The sequence below is a fragment of the Thamnophis elegans genome, chromosome 10 (genome assembly GCF_009769535.1).
Source record: "Thamnophis elegans isolate rThaEle1 chromosome 10, rThaEle1.pri, whole genome shotgun sequence".
Taxonomy (NCBI): domain Eukaryota; kingdom Metazoa; phylum Chordata; class Lepidosauria; order Squamata; family Colubridae; genus Thamnophis; species Thamnophis elegans.
This window is the reverse complement of record NC_045550.1, coordinates 21,487,418-21,504,459: the sequence shown is the minus strand read 5'-3', so window position 1 is coordinate 21,504,459 and position 17,042 is coordinate 21,487,418. Positions and strand designations below refer to the sequence as shown.

Genomic DNA, 17,042 nt, shown 5'->3' with positions numbered 1-17,042 from the left:
TCTCATACACAAATGGGACTTTTCATTTTTTTAAAATTTTTGTTGGGTTTTTTTTTTTTGGCTGCTTTAGAGTTAGAGATTATTTTAGCACCTATACTATAGCAGTTGTGTTTCTGATGCCAACTTGTAGAACTCTGCTGCCAATTTGGGTCACTGTGCCAACAAAATTAAGCAGTCTGATCAGAAAGGTTTTGGAGTTTTTCATTTAAGGAAGTGAGGATAGAACAGAAGAATCAACTACATCTATTATATGGTGAATATTTTAGGACTTCACATTCAAGACCTGATGCTGAGGTTATGGAACCTGTAAGAATGTATACCATGCTGGAAATGCCATATCTGATAACACTTTTATAGTTCATTCACATATGTCCCTGTGCTGTTCCCATTTTCTTCTGTCGTGAGTAATAGGGTTAAATACTTCACTTATTCTCTGGCAATATTTTATATAGCTATGAGATGGAGCTGAATTTTCTGCTGCCTGCTTCAATTACAGTAACAGAAACCTAGATGTTTGAAATGTAGAGAAAGAATCCAAGATGGCAAATTCAAGGTGAGTGATAATGGACCTGTAATTGTAAGGAAATTGAGAGAGGAAATCTTAATATGCAGGTCCTTCAGCTGTTCAACTATGAGGATGACTTTTTTAGGATGGTATGAATGGATGACAAGGCTCACCTTGAAGCAAAGTTAAGATATCACCATAAGATGCTCCTGGCAGACCAGGAGGACCAGGTGGTCCAGGAAGTCCAATAGTAGTTCCAGAACCTAAAAAAATTAATGAAAGTTGAGTTATGAAATCATGTAAGAAAACTGGAAAGAACCATGTTATATATTTCCTCAGAAAATATATGCATCTAATGTTCATATTGATTTAATTATAGAGTATGGACAAAAGATACAAATTAGTTTCAGGAGCATCTTATTCTTACCAAAAACAATTTGGCTAAAAAAAGCTTTCACATCAGACTTTTATGATACTGAAATGATTCTAGGAATAAACTAAAATCTCAAATCCTCTTAACAATTTCCTCCTACCCTACCTATTCTATTTTTGCAGGAATTGGGTTTCTCTAGTCTAATGAAAAGAAGGACTAGGGATGACACGATCACAGTGTTCCAATATTTGAGGGGCTGCCACAAAGACGAAGAGGTCAACCTATTTTCCAAAGCACCAGAAGGCAAGGAAAGAAACAATGGATAGAAATTAATCAAGAAGAGAAGCAACCTAGAATTAAGCAGAAATTTCCTAACAATGAGAACAATTAACCAGTGGAATGGCTTGTTTTCAGAACTTGTACAGTGGTGGGTTCCTACTGGTTCAGACCGGGAATATTACAAACTAACTCGAAATAGTTTCCACAATGTTGGCTACACTAAGACAACTTCATTATAGTGAGGGAAACTGATGCCATAACAGATATAGAGCAGCAACAATTGGTTGGGATATTATTACATTCCTACAGAGTATCTGGCAATCGACTTTTCTAATAGGATTACAATGAACAGTACAGAGCATTCAATTTATCTTTCATGGTGTATCATTGAGAAATTCACCTATGCAATGGAATCGCTATGCTTACTTATAAAGCTTGTTATAAAAGAAGACATTACTTGTCATGTAGCTGATAACACGTCTTGTTAACTCATCATAGTCCAATGACAAAGCTAAACTATCTCCTCCAAGTCCAGGTGGCCCAGCAGGACCTGGGGGACCTCGAGGTCCAGTAAGATATGATCGAATGTCCTCTCCTAAGAAATGGATTTTAAAAAAAGGCAATGTTTATTTTTCTGAATTTTTGGTCTTTCCCAAACCAGCAATATTTCTGGGTAGCTTCCAAGCTATTTTTAACATACTTTATATTTTTCAACTTCTATAAATGTTTTCTCCAATAATTCTAGTTTTATTAGATTTATTAGTACTAATTAGTTATACATAAGGTAGCTTGATATTCTTTAGCATGGAACAAAGGAATGTGAAACATGATGTTCCTTTAAACTTAATAAATACAGTATGTTTAATTTTGTTTCTCATATATCCAACATTTGTGCGTATTTCCTGTTCTCTTCATTGAAAATTTGGTGAATACTGTAACTTCTATTTTACTGAATTTTTCTGAACCAAATAAAAGTTATTTGTGTGAACTCAACATCCATTTGGAGATTATTTCATGCTGCAGTAATTAATACCACAGAGTTTAAAAGGAGACATATGTACTTATTTAAAATAAAACATGGCATGGATAACTAGTCTTAGAGTATTTACTTACTCTGCAGCATGGCAAGAAGATTTTCATAAGACAGTGATGAGGAGAATGAAGATAGAGAAGATGAGGAACTGGAAGCTGGAGAAAGAAAAAAATATTCAAAAACAGAAATTGTAAATTCACAAAGAAACTAAAACAAATTATTTCCAACATATAACAAAGAAAGCAGATGATGATGAGAAAACAGGTTCTAAAATATCTGATAGAAGTGCATCAGTGTGGTAACACAATCTATTCAACACATCAAAATTATTTCCTATTCCTGATAAATTTACACTGTGCAGCAGGCATTGAAAAGAAGCAAGCCACTCAACTTCAGTGTGGTAGCAGTGTCCAAATAATTTATATATCCCAGACAGATCAGTTCTGTATTTTCATGTGCAAATATGAAGAATAACTAAATAAATGGAAACAGTATAAAAAAAATATGGGCCTTACTGGATAGGTAGCTCATAACACGATGGGCCAATTCACCATAGTCCAAAGATTCATCACCAATGGTGATTCCTGGAGGTCCTGGAGGACCAGGTGGGCCTTGTGGTCCAATCAGGTAACGGCCAATACTATCACCTAATAAATGTTAAAAAACCAAAGTTAAATCACTACAGAGATGGGTTAGTGCCATAATCTCCAGGTTCTCTTGGAAATATATCAGCATAATCTAGGGAAATTCTAAAGATAATTTTCCACAGCATTCTTATATAATTAGCCGCTACCTCAGATTCAAGAAATACTTGACTGGAGAGCATTTAGGAATCCAGATTCTAAGTTCCTAACATGCTATTTTCACTTATGCTTTATGCAGCATATAAGTGCAGTTCATCTTTTTTCAACATGAGGCCTTTTATTGTTAAACCGAGGAAAGTGTTGTCTGTGAGTTGGAAATTGCGAAAAGCTTTGAGCCATTTCATGCTTTATATTAAATGAAGTAGTAATAAAGGGCGTAAAATTCTTTACAGCAACTCTCAGACTTCAGGGATTAAGTCATATTTTTAAAATGTTATTCTCCCCTCCCCATTTAAATTTTCCTTGTAAAGAGCAAATGAAAACAAGAAAGGGTGTTTCTATTAATATGCTATCTGTGACAAATAGAATGTTGAGGGTTTTTTCCTTTTGAAATATAGAAGGGTGGACCATGTTAGATCTAATCTCATCCCATCCTCATTTTCAAACATTGCAGTGCATAATATTACCACTCTGATATCATACATATCATATGCAATTTCTGGGTGCCCTTTTTCCAGGCACTATCTGCCCACTGCACACAAGCTAGCCAGAAGAGGATACTCAGGGCTTAAGGCACGCAGGAGGTTGGAAGCCAGGGAATGATATTCTCAGGTTTGATCTTCACACTTTAGAAAAGCTTCAGAGGTGGGTTGCTCCCAGATTGGCCCAGATCAGCCGAACCAGTAGTGGTGGCGGCGGAAGGTTCATGCACGAGCGAACCGGTAGCAACAGGATTTGAAATCCACCTCTGAACAGCTTGCTCCCTGCAGTTGTAAACTATCATTTTTTTATCCTTTAGGAAAGTGGTCAAAATTGAGCTTGAACTCAAGGTGTTCAATATTTGTTTATTTTTATTTATTTATTTATTTCATCAAGCATGAATTAGATAACAGATATAAGTATAAACATGATTATGTATACATGAAATGAATACAAATACAAGGGAATATTAGGACAGAGAAGGTAGGCATGCTGGTGCGCTTAAAGACTTCTTAGGAATGGGGTGAGGTCAACAGTAGACAGTCTAAGGTTAAAGTTTTGGGCATTTATACTCACTCTGTAGGTACTCAGCGACATACTGTTGGATCTCTTGCATTGAACTAATTCCAATTCCTGGAGCTCCAGGAGGACCTGGAGGACCTGGAGGGCCCTGAGAAATTCTGGATCCAGCTGTTAAAAAAAAATTACTTTACTTATAATACCTTTCGAACAGTGGTGGGTTCCGGATCCCGGTGCAACCGGTACGGTGCAATGGGGCCGGGCGTCCACCACATATACACGCACAGTGTGTGCATGCATACTTACTGCCCATGATGCTCCAGCTGCTCAGCGAGCATCGTGCAGGTGCCGTACACTCCATGCGCATGCGCGGAAGCCCCAATCGGCTCAAATACCATTAAGGAGGATGGGTGGGCAGATGGGCCCTCCGGAGCACTATACCAGAACAGTACCTGGTGCTCCCAGCAGGCACCGGTACGCCCACACCGGGGCATACTGGTCGTATCCCACCACTGTTTTTGAAGTTCTCCTTATTGGATTTCCTCCACTCCCTCCCTACTCCTCCACACCCATTTTTTAATTCATATTGCTGTACTTTCATTATTTTTATTGTTTCATTGTCATATTTACATTTTTATAATTATATGTCTACTGTTGTAAGTTGCCCAGAATAGACCCACAATGCGATGGGCAGCAAATAAATTTAATAATAAATAATAAAATACATTTCCCCTACCCACCCTATCTAAAATTCTCATGGAAATAAAGGGACAAAAAGAAAACATTCACAGGGAAAAGATTTGGGCATGTTAGTGCACCAGTGGAGAGCATCAGCCCTTTGCTCCTCTTCCTGGTTAATCTGAATCTGATCAATTACATGAAGAAAATCTAAGTCTGATTTGCAATGTTTATTTGAGCACAGACTTTCTTCCACCCATGCCAGTAAGAACATACTCATGAATTTGAATCTCTAATTCTAGTGCTTATTTAGTTCACTTCTGGACAAGAGTTTTCTATACAGCAAGCTGTTGTTTCTGAGCTTTTGAAAGTGTTTCAATTTTTTTTTAATGTTAGTGTTAAAATAGAACAAGCTGAATATATTGGAAGGTAATAGAAGTAAACCGAAGGGAGGAGTTGAGCGAAAGAAGAAGGAGGGTGGAGAGGGTGAGAGAGAGGAGGAGGAGAAGGAAGGGAGGGAATGGATGAAGAGAGGGAGTGATAGAGGGGGAGGGGAAGTAGGTAGTAGAGGGGTATGTAAGAAGGAAGAATGAAAGTTGGAGGGGGTTGAAAGAGGGTGTATGGTGGGCCAAGGTGGTATATTGGGTTTGTATTGTAGGGGGCATTTTCTATATAAGTGAAGGCTGTGTTTATTACTCAATGTTACATGCTCCGGTTATGCACAGTAAACATGTGATTGTATAGAATGAAATGGAAATAAAAAATATTATGTGATAAAAAAAAAAGTGTTTCAATTTTATTACAGCTATTGTGCTAAAATAGCCCCACCACTTTTTTAAAGGCACGATAGATTAAGAATATGGCAGTTCAATTTCAGGAAAGTTTTTCCTGGTACCGATGTATGGAGCTGTTATTCACCTACAAAGTTCTCAGAGAAATTAAACTCCAATTATATTTACCCTTGCAGAATCTCTTATCATTGTAGCAAATGTGTATATATTAAATAAAATAGGCTTCCTTACCTCCACCAGGGATTCCAGGGGCTCCTGGTACACCTGCATCACCTAAAAAAATTAATGGGAAGAATGAAATGGCCCAGTATGTAACTCACCCTTTGTTTATATAACACTATTACTGTTCAGCAGGATAGAACAATTTTTATTGCCTTATTGAGGAAAAATAGGAGTCAAATGAGATTCTCAAATGAGAATCTAGAATTATTTATATCATTTTAAACATTATTTTTTTAAAAACTTCAGTCAACTTCGAATGAGAATACCCACACAGTACCAGAAGCACCAGGCTCTACCATTTGGCATTCAAGACTCTGATAAAGGGGTCTGTGGGAAGAGCCGCCTCTCTTTGCACAAACCTTTGTCTCCTTTAGGCCCAGGTGATCCAGGATGTCCAGGTGGTCCTTGGACAGAAATTCCAGAACCTGCTAAAAAAGATGGGAAGGAATCAGAGAAAACTGAAGGGGAACTGGGACTAAGGGAATAAAGGCATATAGGTCATTGTATCATTATGCCATACACAGGGATGGGTTCCTGCCAGTTCTAACCTCTTCTATAGAAGAGGTTCCACAAATCTACAGTGTCGTTTAGAACCGGTTCCAGCTCCCTCCCCCTGCCCGTCCACACATCATCAAGATGAAGAGCGAGAGGAAGAATTCTGGGAGTTGAAGTCCACAAGTCGTAAAGCTGTCAAGTTTGAAAACCCCTGGGTTTTTTTTTTCTAAAGGGTTAGGGGTGCAAGGGTCTTGTAACTTGACAGCTTTAAGACTTGCGTGCTTCAAATGCCAGAGTTTCTGAGCCAACATTTTGGTTGCTAAGCAAGAGCATTGTTAAGTGAGTTTCACCACATTTTACAAGTTGGCCATGCCCACTCAGTCACATGGCTGGCAAGCCACTCCCACCTGGTCACATGGCTGGCAAGCCACTCCCACAAATCAGGCCACACCTACAGTAGAGGTTCTAAAAAATTTTGAAACCCACCACTGGTCGTACACCTTAAATGTTTTAGGTAAAGCGTACATTTGGAAAGATATACCTCCTCCAACCCAGGTATTCCCCTAAAGGTGACCGAAATCGGCTCTGTTAAGTCAAAGCGACTCATTATTATTCTGAGTACAGTAGCCAAGTAAAGGACTGCATTATAAAATCCTGATAAGGAAGGAAGCTAATTTGGATTCACCTTGAACAGAGGCTCCTGGGAGACCTGGCTGACCTTGTTCACCTATGAGAAAGTTGAATAATCAGGACAAGGATTATATTACTGCCTTTTCATACCATCCAATGAACAAACCTCTCATTTTTATTACCTTTGAATCCTCGTGGGCCAGGCAACCCTGCAAATAAAAAGCTCTATTAGACTCGCAATGCTTATGCAGTGGGCACTCACTCAGGATTTCTTTGGCTAACGTCACTGCTATTGGCACAGATACTCCTCATCAGTTTCCATTTCCATTCTTTTTGTTGGTACGGATGCTGCTTAAGGCAGTGTGGTTTACATAGCAGACATTTTCTCCAAGGCCTGTATTTATGCATGAAGATTCAGTCACTTTGTACTAATGACTCCTGCCAAATGGCATGACATTAAATCTAGATAGGAATCTGATTCTACCAGCCTACTAAATAGTAGTAGTAAACTGTGTAGCTGCCAATAACCTGAGAAGAAACCTGTCTGAGGGAAAGGAAGGGATAACATCTTTGATGACAGGGGAAGGCTGAATTATTTTATAGGGTGCAGCCTCACTGCAAGCTATAACACATCCTCAGAACAATTTCTGAAGTTTAACATCTAGGTGTATGCTGCAGTGTGAAATAAATCACAAAAAATGTATTTAAAGAATATTAAGAATGGCTAGTCCTGTTTCATTGGACATGTGATGTACACTTAGATTTAAGGGAGCATCTGTTATCTGTCAACTTCAAACAGTTCAGGCCTGCCACAGCCATTTTTCCATTTCTCAGATTGCCACACAATATGGGAGAAGGGACGTCTGGAATGTCAGACCAGACAACAACAACCAATCATCCTGTGGGAACCATGGTCATTTCAACAGGTGCTGGCCAGAGACTGAGGGGAGTTGCCAAGGAGATGCCAGAACACCTAACTGAACAATCTGACCTGTGACCATGAGGGAGGGAATTATTCTTTTCTTTAATTATACTGAAACCACGGGAAATATTTAGAGTTGGTTTTACTTTCATTCATGCTTATAAATGATGAACTCAATAAAACAGTTCTTTGAGAAATCTGAAAGTCTTGGAGTGCTGAATTGGTTGGGTTCATTACTCGGAATCTTGACATCATTGTAATTTTTTTCCTTCCTTCCTTCCTTCCTTCCTTCCTTCCTTCCTTCCTTCCTTCCTTCCCTCCTTCCCTCCCTCCCTCCCATCCATCCATCCATCCATCCACCCACCCACCCAGTTTTACATTGGTCTCATGTTTCTCAGGCTAAAACTCTACTTTGCTGTAGCTTTAGTAACTTTGCAACACTGGCTTTCCCAGTCTAATCATTTTCTATACTCAAAAGCAGATTTCAAATTACTCACCTTGATCTCCTTTTGGACCTGGAGGACCAGGGGGTCCTGGTGGGCCAGCAAAGAAAGTTTCTGTAGTAAAAGAACATCATTATTATTTTCAGCAACAACCAAGACACATTAACAGATACAGGCTCAGAATCCTGGGCTTTCTTTATTGATCAGAAGGATCTCTTCTTAATGTAAAGTTTGTCTTACTTATGTTGAGGCACTTATAGTATAATATTTGCTTCAGGATTGTAGGGAACAGAAACTTCAAAATCAAATGAAAATAGCTACCTGATGTGGGAACAAAAGAACCTGGTCTCCCAGGTGGACCTGGTAAGCCTTCTCCTAAGTATCAGAAATATTATGTATTAGTGCTAATTACTACATACATCTCTATGAAAGAGCATTCAAGTTATTTTTATAGGAAGTGCAATATGACTGTTTTGCAGAAGCTCAAGAACCATTTAAGCACACCTGGCTCTGTGGTTTGGGGGTTCATATTATACTTCCTTCATTACTTTTTGATCACAGACTTCATTAATCGATTCCACTGCAACTAGAGCAGAGAAAGCATCTATTGTGTGCTTATGATATATTATGAATTGATTGGAATTTGTCTTTGAAGACAGCACAGCTGTTGAAAACATAATGAATGTGTTGATTCTGTGAAAATAAATGTTTACCTGGTGGGCCACGGGGCCCTGGTGGGCCCTCAACAGAGGCACCTGTTAAATGGAGAAAAAACCCAATTACTTTGGATTCAGATAATACTGCATTATAGTATGGTATGCTGGTTTAACTGCTGAGCACAGGAAGGCACTACAGAGAGTCATCAATTTGGCATAAGAAACCATTGGTTGCCCTCTAACACCACTGGATAACATCACCAGGTCTCACTGCTTTAGCAGAGTAAGGAAGATACTCAGAGATGATTCACACCCTGGTCAGTATCTCTTCGCACTTCTATCATTGGGCAGAAGACATCAAAGCATAGCCAGCCGAACAATTCATTCGGTTTAAAAATAGTTTCTGTCCTTGGGCTATCAAAGTCTTAAACACAACCACAATCACTCCACGCACGCACAGAAACGCATGACTAATTTTTCTTTTTCTTTCTTCTTTTTTCTTTTCTCCTAATTACTTGCATTTGGATTATTCATTATACTATTTATGTTGTTTGTATTTGTTGTCATGAATTGCACCAGTGGGCTAAAACCAATTTTGTTGTATTTATTTTGTACAATGACAATAAAGGCTATACTATGCTATGCTATGCTATGCTATGCTATGCTATGCTATGCTATGCTATGCTATGCTATGCTATGCTATGCTATTGCTATTGCTATTGCTATTACTATAAAATAGTAACACAGTTGTGCCTTGTCTTCTGCAAAGATATTTTAGAATTATAGCAGCTCAACTGTCACTTCTACCAAACAGAATTTTACACACACACACACACACACACACACCCCTACAATAAACTACAAATATTAAGGAATAAAGTTTAGGACAACTAGAAAACTTCTAGCTTTGGGTTTTTTTCTCAGAAATAGCAATTGAATTTATGATATTAGTGACCATTAATGGAATCTAATAGACAAAGAGGACTTAAATCATGCTTCATCTTACAATCTAATTCATCTTCTTTTTCAAACGTATCGAAAGTATATACCTGGGGATCCTGGTGGACCTGGGGGTCCTGGAGGTCCTGGAGGTCCTCTAAGTTTTGGCAATGCTAGACAAAAAGAGGCAAGTAGAATTAGTATTTTTCAATGTACAAATTAAATATTAGATACATTTTAGAGATGAAAACACATTAAAAAAAGAATCAAAGTAATTTCCCCAATCCTTCAGATTACTGGCCTACTGCCACAGCTGTGAACTTTTTATTCTTCCTGAGCAACAGGCACATTCAGTGAAGTACAACTACTAACAGTACAAATTGAGTTTCAATCAGTTTTAGTGCAGTATGGAGATTCAGGGGACATGGCAACTTGAATGAAACCAGGAGTGCCTCCGTCACATGTGCTTTGTCAAAATGGTACTCTGGTAGTCAGATGTCTTGGTCAGGCAGGCAACATGATCCTCTACAGAATCTGTGGAGGTGGGCAGAGGCAGGACGTGCTTTGTTCTCCAAAGTTTGTAACCATGACTACAGTTTCCTAAATTGCCAGCTAATGTGAACAATGGGCATGTTGGCTGAAGAAAATAAGGGTTTTAGTTGAACAAATCAAATTAGATAAACTGAATTAAGAGTATCTCAGATAAAGCTTATTCTCTTTGATCCTGAGACATTTGTTCTTCAGAGTCTGCAGACTTTCATCTCAGCTAGAAGTACCGGTAACACATATATGAAAATATTGTCAGTTCATCCATACAGTGCACTTAACTGATATGCAGTACTTCCAATCATTAAATCATCAATACATTGTTTTGTCAATTGTTTTAGTTTGTGATCTAAGCTGTTGATCATGAGGAATAGGAAGAATAGGGAAGTGAATGCCAGATTCTTAATGATTACAGAATCTGGAGAGTCATAGTTAACATCCTAACGGCATAAGCCATCTCTTTGCTATTCTCAATACTGTTAGAACATTTATGTCTATCGGGGGGAAAAAACCTGTTCTACCTTCTAGCGGAGCAACTGCAGGATTAGCGGTTTCAACAAAGGTGGTTTCTCCTTGAATGCCTCTCTCACCACGAGGACCTGCATCAGAACATAAAAAATGTCACATTTCTTAATTATCAGAGCTGGGGTTTGCAGGGTCTTAGCAGGGTAAAGCATTCCTCACAAGTGTAATTTGGATTTGGCAAGCTTCCACCTTATCATCTGAGCTCAGAGGAATTTTCAAGGATCCTGAGAATAATTTCAGAAAAGTATAGATAGTTTTCATGTTCTATGTGGAAATGGCTTAACATCCCACTTTAAAGTTTTTTTTAAAAAAAAATAGAATACTTTCATTTCTAAAATACTACAATATTGCAGTATTGATTCACTGCATAGTGCAGATAAGACTATTTCAGGCAGTAAAAGAACAAGGCTGAAATCATAAGGAAAGAAATAAAAAGTATAAAATGTAAAGAAATATTAACCACACTGATCAAGACAATCTAAAAAGAAAGAACATCACAATGAGAGTAAATTGGCAGAAGAGAAAGGAAACAATGTTGGGTTTTCAAAAATGTAATTAATACCTTGAGCTCCAGGAAGACCAGCTGGGCCAACAGGACCTGAATTAAGAAACAAAACTGAACCACTGTTCTTACAAATGAAGCAATTGTATCTCATCTTCAAAAAGGAAAACCAAGTAGCCTATTAAATAATGGTTGTGTCTGCAAGATGCAATTATTTTTTTAAAGATTTCAATTTCACGTGCCATGCTATCACAACACAACAATCTGTGCTTTCTCTCATTTCCTTCTATTAAAATGGTATTTATTTCTTCTAACAAGTGATGAAAAAAGAAGGTGTCTGAATGAAAAAGTTCCACTGCGGCAATTCTGGCTTTAAAGAAGATGTTGTGAAGAAATGTTTTGTTTATATTTCTTCCGCAAAGGGAGAAAAATTGGACTTTTAACTATAAAGGAATTTGCTTCACACAGACAACTATGGAACTTTTGACACTATCATTTGTAAAAATGGAATGGACTAATTTTAATAACTTAAAGCTTCAATGTACCTATATCATTTCCAAAGCATCTGGAAATGTCCCCTGTTCTAGTGATGATCACTCCCCGGACCCAACTGCTAGTCACTGTGCTGAAGGCTTTCACCATCCAGGAGGGACAAGGATCTAATTAACACTGTGGTGGCACTGACAGCATCAAGGACTCTGTCCACTTCATCAGAGCCAACAGAGTAAACTGTATCATTAAAGTTAATCCCAATTTTTAAACACCAATGTACTGGTCCAACACTAAGACAACAGAAATAATCAAGAGAAACTAGTCAAGAATGAAAGGAGATACCCACCTGGGACACCAGGTGGGCCAGGAGGGCCAGGAGCCCCTGATGGACCTGGTGGGCCAGGAAGTGCAACAGTTGCTCCACCATCTGAAACAGTTTAAAAAATTACACATAATTTCATGCAGAAAGATTGCCATGGAATAAGAAAGCTGTTGAGCAGAAATGAGTGTTCCTTCTGTGGCATTACCTGAACTAGTGACCTGGCCAGGTACTCCGGGTTCACCTACAGAAACAAGAAGAGATATTAAATTAACTTTAAATAACAAATTATTGAACGGTGGAATATACATTTGTTTAAAATGATATAACACTGCAATTGGGGAGAGAATTATGGCATTAATACAATCTGTTTCTCTGAGGATGAATTAATCTTTACATTTTATACATGGTCATTTTCTAACTTCCCCATGTTCAGTTTCTAGATCAGTTTAATAAAAATCACCTCCGAATAGCTACACCTTTCTGTATTTTTAAAATTTTATATTTTTGCAAATGATTTTCTTTTTAAAAAACCATGTGTTAGGATTTTATGCACATATATGTTTATGCACACATCTTTAGAATAGAGAAATACATCAAATAAATCAATGTCTTTTTCCAACATCGTCTCTTATAGATTTGATCTTAGACAGTGCTTTGCTATAACAACATGGTGGAAAACTGGGGAGAAACCCTTTGCTAGAATACCTAATTACTCAATGGTCTTTTGGGACAATTCTTTATATCAGGCCATGTTATATGTGGCCCAAGGCCACTTGTACCAACCCCAAAGATTAGGGAGCAAGTCCAAATCCTTCATCATCAATTTTTATAGGAAGCATTTTAAATACACAGAGAACAAATGTGCTAATTATATTTGGTTCAGTTAATTCAATTGGCATTCCCTTAATTTGAAATTAAATTAAATGGGACCTGTTCCGACCCCCTCCTCCATCCAGTAACGAATGCCGAGACAAGCTTAACTGGAATGAACTTTAATAGCAAGACACAAAGACCTTGGTGGCTGAAAGCCAAGCAGACAAACTCAGGCAGCAATAAACACAGATAAGGCTTGGCAGCAATCCAGCCTACCAAGCTCACAGTAATGTCCTCCGACATTCAATCCTGCGTTGACTTCTGCAAAGAGGGGCGTGTACACAAGTAGCTTTTTATAGTCTGGAGAGGAGCCTAATGATCACCAGCTGAATACAGTCACTTCCTGTAATTGCGTAATTGTTCCTGACGCCTAGTAGCTCTTTGATGGCGTGCATCCAGGAACAACTCACTACTGGCCTCCGGCTCACTCTCCCTTTCTCTTCCCCACTGGTCCAAGGCTCAGGTGCCTCCTGGTGGCCAACCAGCCACTCTGCGCCCTGCTCAGAGCTGGAACCCTGTCCAGGGTCCTCCACATCCTCCAGAGCCAACTCAGAGGGCCCCTCACTGTCGGAGTCTGGTGGCAGCTCCAACGGCACCTGCTGGGCCACAACAGGGATCCAATGTTTCTTTTGGCCCTTCCCATATTTGGACTGTAGGACTTGGTTGGAAAAAGATTAAAGCGTTTCAGCTTTGCTTTATAGTCTTATTTTAGGAGAAAAGGAGTCGGATAGAATCTCTTGATGATCAGGAATTTACACGGAAGTCTCTACTATTTTTCAACCCAGTAATGCAGCTGCATGTGCCTCTGGAAGGGAAGAATTTCGGCTATTGCTCTGGCATACCATGATAACCTGCCCTGTCCTGATGTTGCGAGAAAAGACATAGCTAATATTACCTTTAGGACCAGGTCGGCCTGCAGCTCCTGTCATACCTGTGAAATGACCACATGGAATGAATAATATTCTATATCATTGTTTAATTAGTATACTGTAGCATTTTCATGCTATGAAGTCTCTGCTTCATTGCTTTTTGTTTGTATCTGTAAGATTCCCCTTGGGCCTCCAATGTAGATGAATATAGTCTGTTTTTTTATCTATTTAAAATTCATCATTTGGCAACAAAAAACCAGGCCATTCAATTTCAGGGATTTCCAGAATCAGAAGATAGACATGTAGGCATTATTTCATGTTGTTTCTTCATCCACTATGTTGAACATGACTAATGCACATGCTATGCATCCAATGGAAGTAAATGTTTCCTTTCTAGGAATAGCTCTGCAGCACTAAATGTGGCTTATATCTAAGCAAACAGATATAAAATTGGAATGCAAAATTCCATTGCTACCATCTCAGAAATTACTTTGAAGAAAAAGCCATTTCTGTTCCAGCTTAAATAAATAAATAATCTGTTCAAATTAAACAAGAACTATCCTATTTCTCATTACATTATTGCTCTCTTGAGTTCATAAAGACATATTATATTTATGGATTATATGTGCAATTTAATCAATAAAATGTAGTTAAACAAATTATGGTTTGGTTTAGTTTGGTTCAGTGAAGGAATTTTGCCAATTAATTGTTTGTTACTTCCTCATCAAGATCAACATTTTAATCTACATATTTATTCATTAAGCATTTGTTTCCCTCCCGGTATCTTACCTGGTGGGCCTTGTGCTCCGGTAAGACCTAAGGAAACAGTGGTATTATATGAAGGAAGGCAAATTAGTAGATACAGTAATAATAATAATAAGAAGAAAAACCTTTGATTTGTGAAAGTTTAAGTTTAACAACAGACATCTTTGTTGAAGGAGTGAATTCTTTTTCACTTGATTCAATGGCATCTTTTACTTCCCTCCTGATATGAAGACAATCAGCTTTTCGGCATTTATAAGATATGGGCTCCCAGAAACTCTGGAGATTGGATTTCCCATTGGCTAGGCTTAATCAAACCTGAATAAACTTTCCTTGGGAAGGAGAAGTCCTCAAATTCACCCATCTCTTTTTGGGAACTCATCAACTCCAACCAATAATGATTTCTTGATCTCCCCCATCTTTTCAGCCCTTTCATTCCCCTTTCATTAATTTGTTTTGCACTTTGATCCTCTCTATATGACTGAAACATGTCAAGGGTATCTCTTTGGTACTGTTCACCCCTTTTATATTCAATCTACATTAATTCATCACCTATTTATTTTTGATCTTATCTCTTTTTACTTTATCATATATTCTTCTTGAATGAATTGTTATTGCATTTTTTTTGTTGCTTGTGATATCTAATTCTCAATTATACAACAGTGTTTTTTTTGCTTCTTTAGATCAATATTTACTATTTGTAACATATCACATATTGCATACTCAAATGTTTCTCACTGTCATCTCTTGCACCTCTTCAATCAGAGCCCTTCTCAGCCACAAAAAATTGAATGTGTTTTGTTCTTGTTATTCTTGTTATGAATCCTTTTAGAAAAAGGAACTACAATGGCATTCCTCCAGTCATCAGGCATGGACCCAAGCTTATACACATGTTAACAACTCACTCAGCTATTCCATAAGCAAATCACAATCATATTTAATTGTTTTTTTCATTTTCAACCTTTATACTGCCCAGAGTCACTTGTTTGTATTAAGAATACAAATTGAATAAATAAATATATACCATTTTTAACATTCTCGCAATGTTTGCGCATACCCTAGTCTGACCCTTAGTCTAGAACACTCCACAGGCAGAGAGCTATAACCTCCAGATAGAAAAATAAATTTCCTTTGCTGCAAATATTCTTCATCCATTTTGTATTACCTGGCTGTCCAGCATCTCCAGCAGGCCCTGGTGGTCCTCGTGGACCTGGGATACCCATAGGTCCTTGTTCCCCTACAAAAAGGTGAACAAGATATAAAATTAGTATTCTTTTTGAAAAATATGACCATTCAGAAAATGGAACTGATACTGATTACAACTAAAGACTACTCTAATATAATCTGAGATTATATATATAATCACCTGACTTGAGATGTACTATTACCATAGGTTGCAGGTAGGGTTTGGATGTGAGGATAGGACCAAAATGACAAAAAGGGAGATAATGAAAGTATGTATATCTCTTTTGCCCCAGGATAATTTAATGATAGGTTTGATTTGAAACATTTGAGGCTGTGACATGCAGTGAATATATAAAAGATGGCAATAAAAGCTACTAAAATTGAACTTCACAGTTAAAAAGCTATGCTTATGGTATTCTTTTCTTTTGTTAGTGGAAATATAACAGTTATTTACCTCTGGGACCTTGATGTCCATCTGGGCCAGGTGGACCTATAGAAATATAACAGCCTTTCAGATACTGCAAAAATACTCACTGAGTTCAATATATTTGAATAATACTGTTTTTCTTTTTAATGTCATAAAATTGTTTAGGCTGAACTTTCACAAACTCTCTTGGGTGAATTTTTACAAAAACTCTAATACAGCCTCGCATCTCACTATTACAACTAATATAATCTTGGGAGTAGAAAAAAGGTAAAACAGATTATATATTTATTTATTTCCACTCATCATTACATTATATGTGGATCAAATCGCACAGGACTCAAATTGATCTAAATGTTTGCATATTTGCATGTACTGTACACACCTAAACTGCAAAGAATATTTATACAGAACTCTTTTTAAATTCATTCCCGCTTTCTTTTAATGAGTTTTACATTTTCCTTATCAAAACACTTTTAATTCTGGGATGTAGGTTTCAAGAGTTCTAAAGGCTAAATAATTAATTTGAAATAGATTTTCTAGAAGTGTCATTATGGAATAGTGCCTCTCACCACTGTTCCCTCTAAGGTGCGCGCCTGCACGGCCGCGCACCTCGCAAGAAAAGCCCGCGCAGCAGATTCTATCTGCCGCGCAGAGTTTTCTGTAAAGCAAACGTGGGGAAGTTCTTTGCAGGCGCCTAGAACTGGCCGCCTGCAAAGGACCTCCCCAGACTTGTTTTGATGAGCCGCCAGTCCTCTTGCTTCTTCTCCTTCA

At 38.0% G+C, this 17,042-nt stretch overlaps 1 protein-coding gene across 1 annotated transcript in view; it reads right to left on the bottom strand.

Moving 5' to 3' along the window:
- COL17A1 (collagen type XVII alpha 1 chain) overlaps positions 1 to 17,042 on the bottom strand; it is a 68,146-nt gene that overhangs the window by 13,892 nt on the left and 37,212 nt on the right. The window contains exons 28-48 of the mRNA XM_032225439.1: positions 16,299 to 16,334; positions 15,825 to 15,896; positions 14,687 to 14,713; positions 13,924 to 13,959; positions 12,361 to 12,396; positions 12,180 to 12,260; positions 11,402 to 11,437; positions 10,836 to 10,913; positions 9,879 to 9,941; positions 8,887 to 8,928; positions 8,495 to 8,548; positions 8,228 to 8,287; positions 6,991 to 7,017; positions 6,864 to 6,905; positions 6,043 to 6,111; positions 5,693 to 5,734; positions 4,050 to 4,163; positions 2,706 to 2,837; positions 2,271 to 2,345; positions 1,615 to 1,752; positions 679 to 768 (exon numbers count right to left, since the gene is read on the bottom strand). Coding sequence (XP_032081330.1) covers positions 679 to 768; positions 1,615 to 1,752; positions 2,271 to 2,345; positions 2,706 to 2,837; positions 4,050 to 4,163; positions 5,693 to 5,734; positions 6,043 to 6,111; positions 6,864 to 6,905; positions 6,991 to 7,017; positions 8,228 to 8,287; positions 8,495 to 8,548; positions 8,887 to 8,928; positions 9,879 to 9,941; positions 10,836 to 10,913; positions 11,402 to 11,437; positions 12,180 to 12,260; positions 12,361 to 12,396; positions 13,924 to 13,959; positions 14,687 to 14,713; positions 15,825 to 15,896; positions 16,299 to 16,334 — 1,350 coding nt within the window. The remainder of the gene's footprint in view (positions 1 to 678; positions 769 to 1,614; positions 1,753 to 2,270; positions 2,346 to 2,705; positions 2,838 to 4,049; positions 4,164 to 5,692; positions 5,735 to 6,042; positions 6,112 to 6,863; positions 6,906 to 6,990; positions 7,018 to 8,227; positions 8,288 to 8,494; positions 8,549 to 8,886; positions 8,929 to 9,878; positions 9,942 to 10,835; positions 10,914 to 11,401; positions 11,438 to 12,179; positions 12,261 to 12,360; positions 12,397 to 13,923; positions 13,960 to 14,686; positions 14,714 to 15,824; positions 15,897 to 16,298; positions 16,335 to 17,042) is intronic.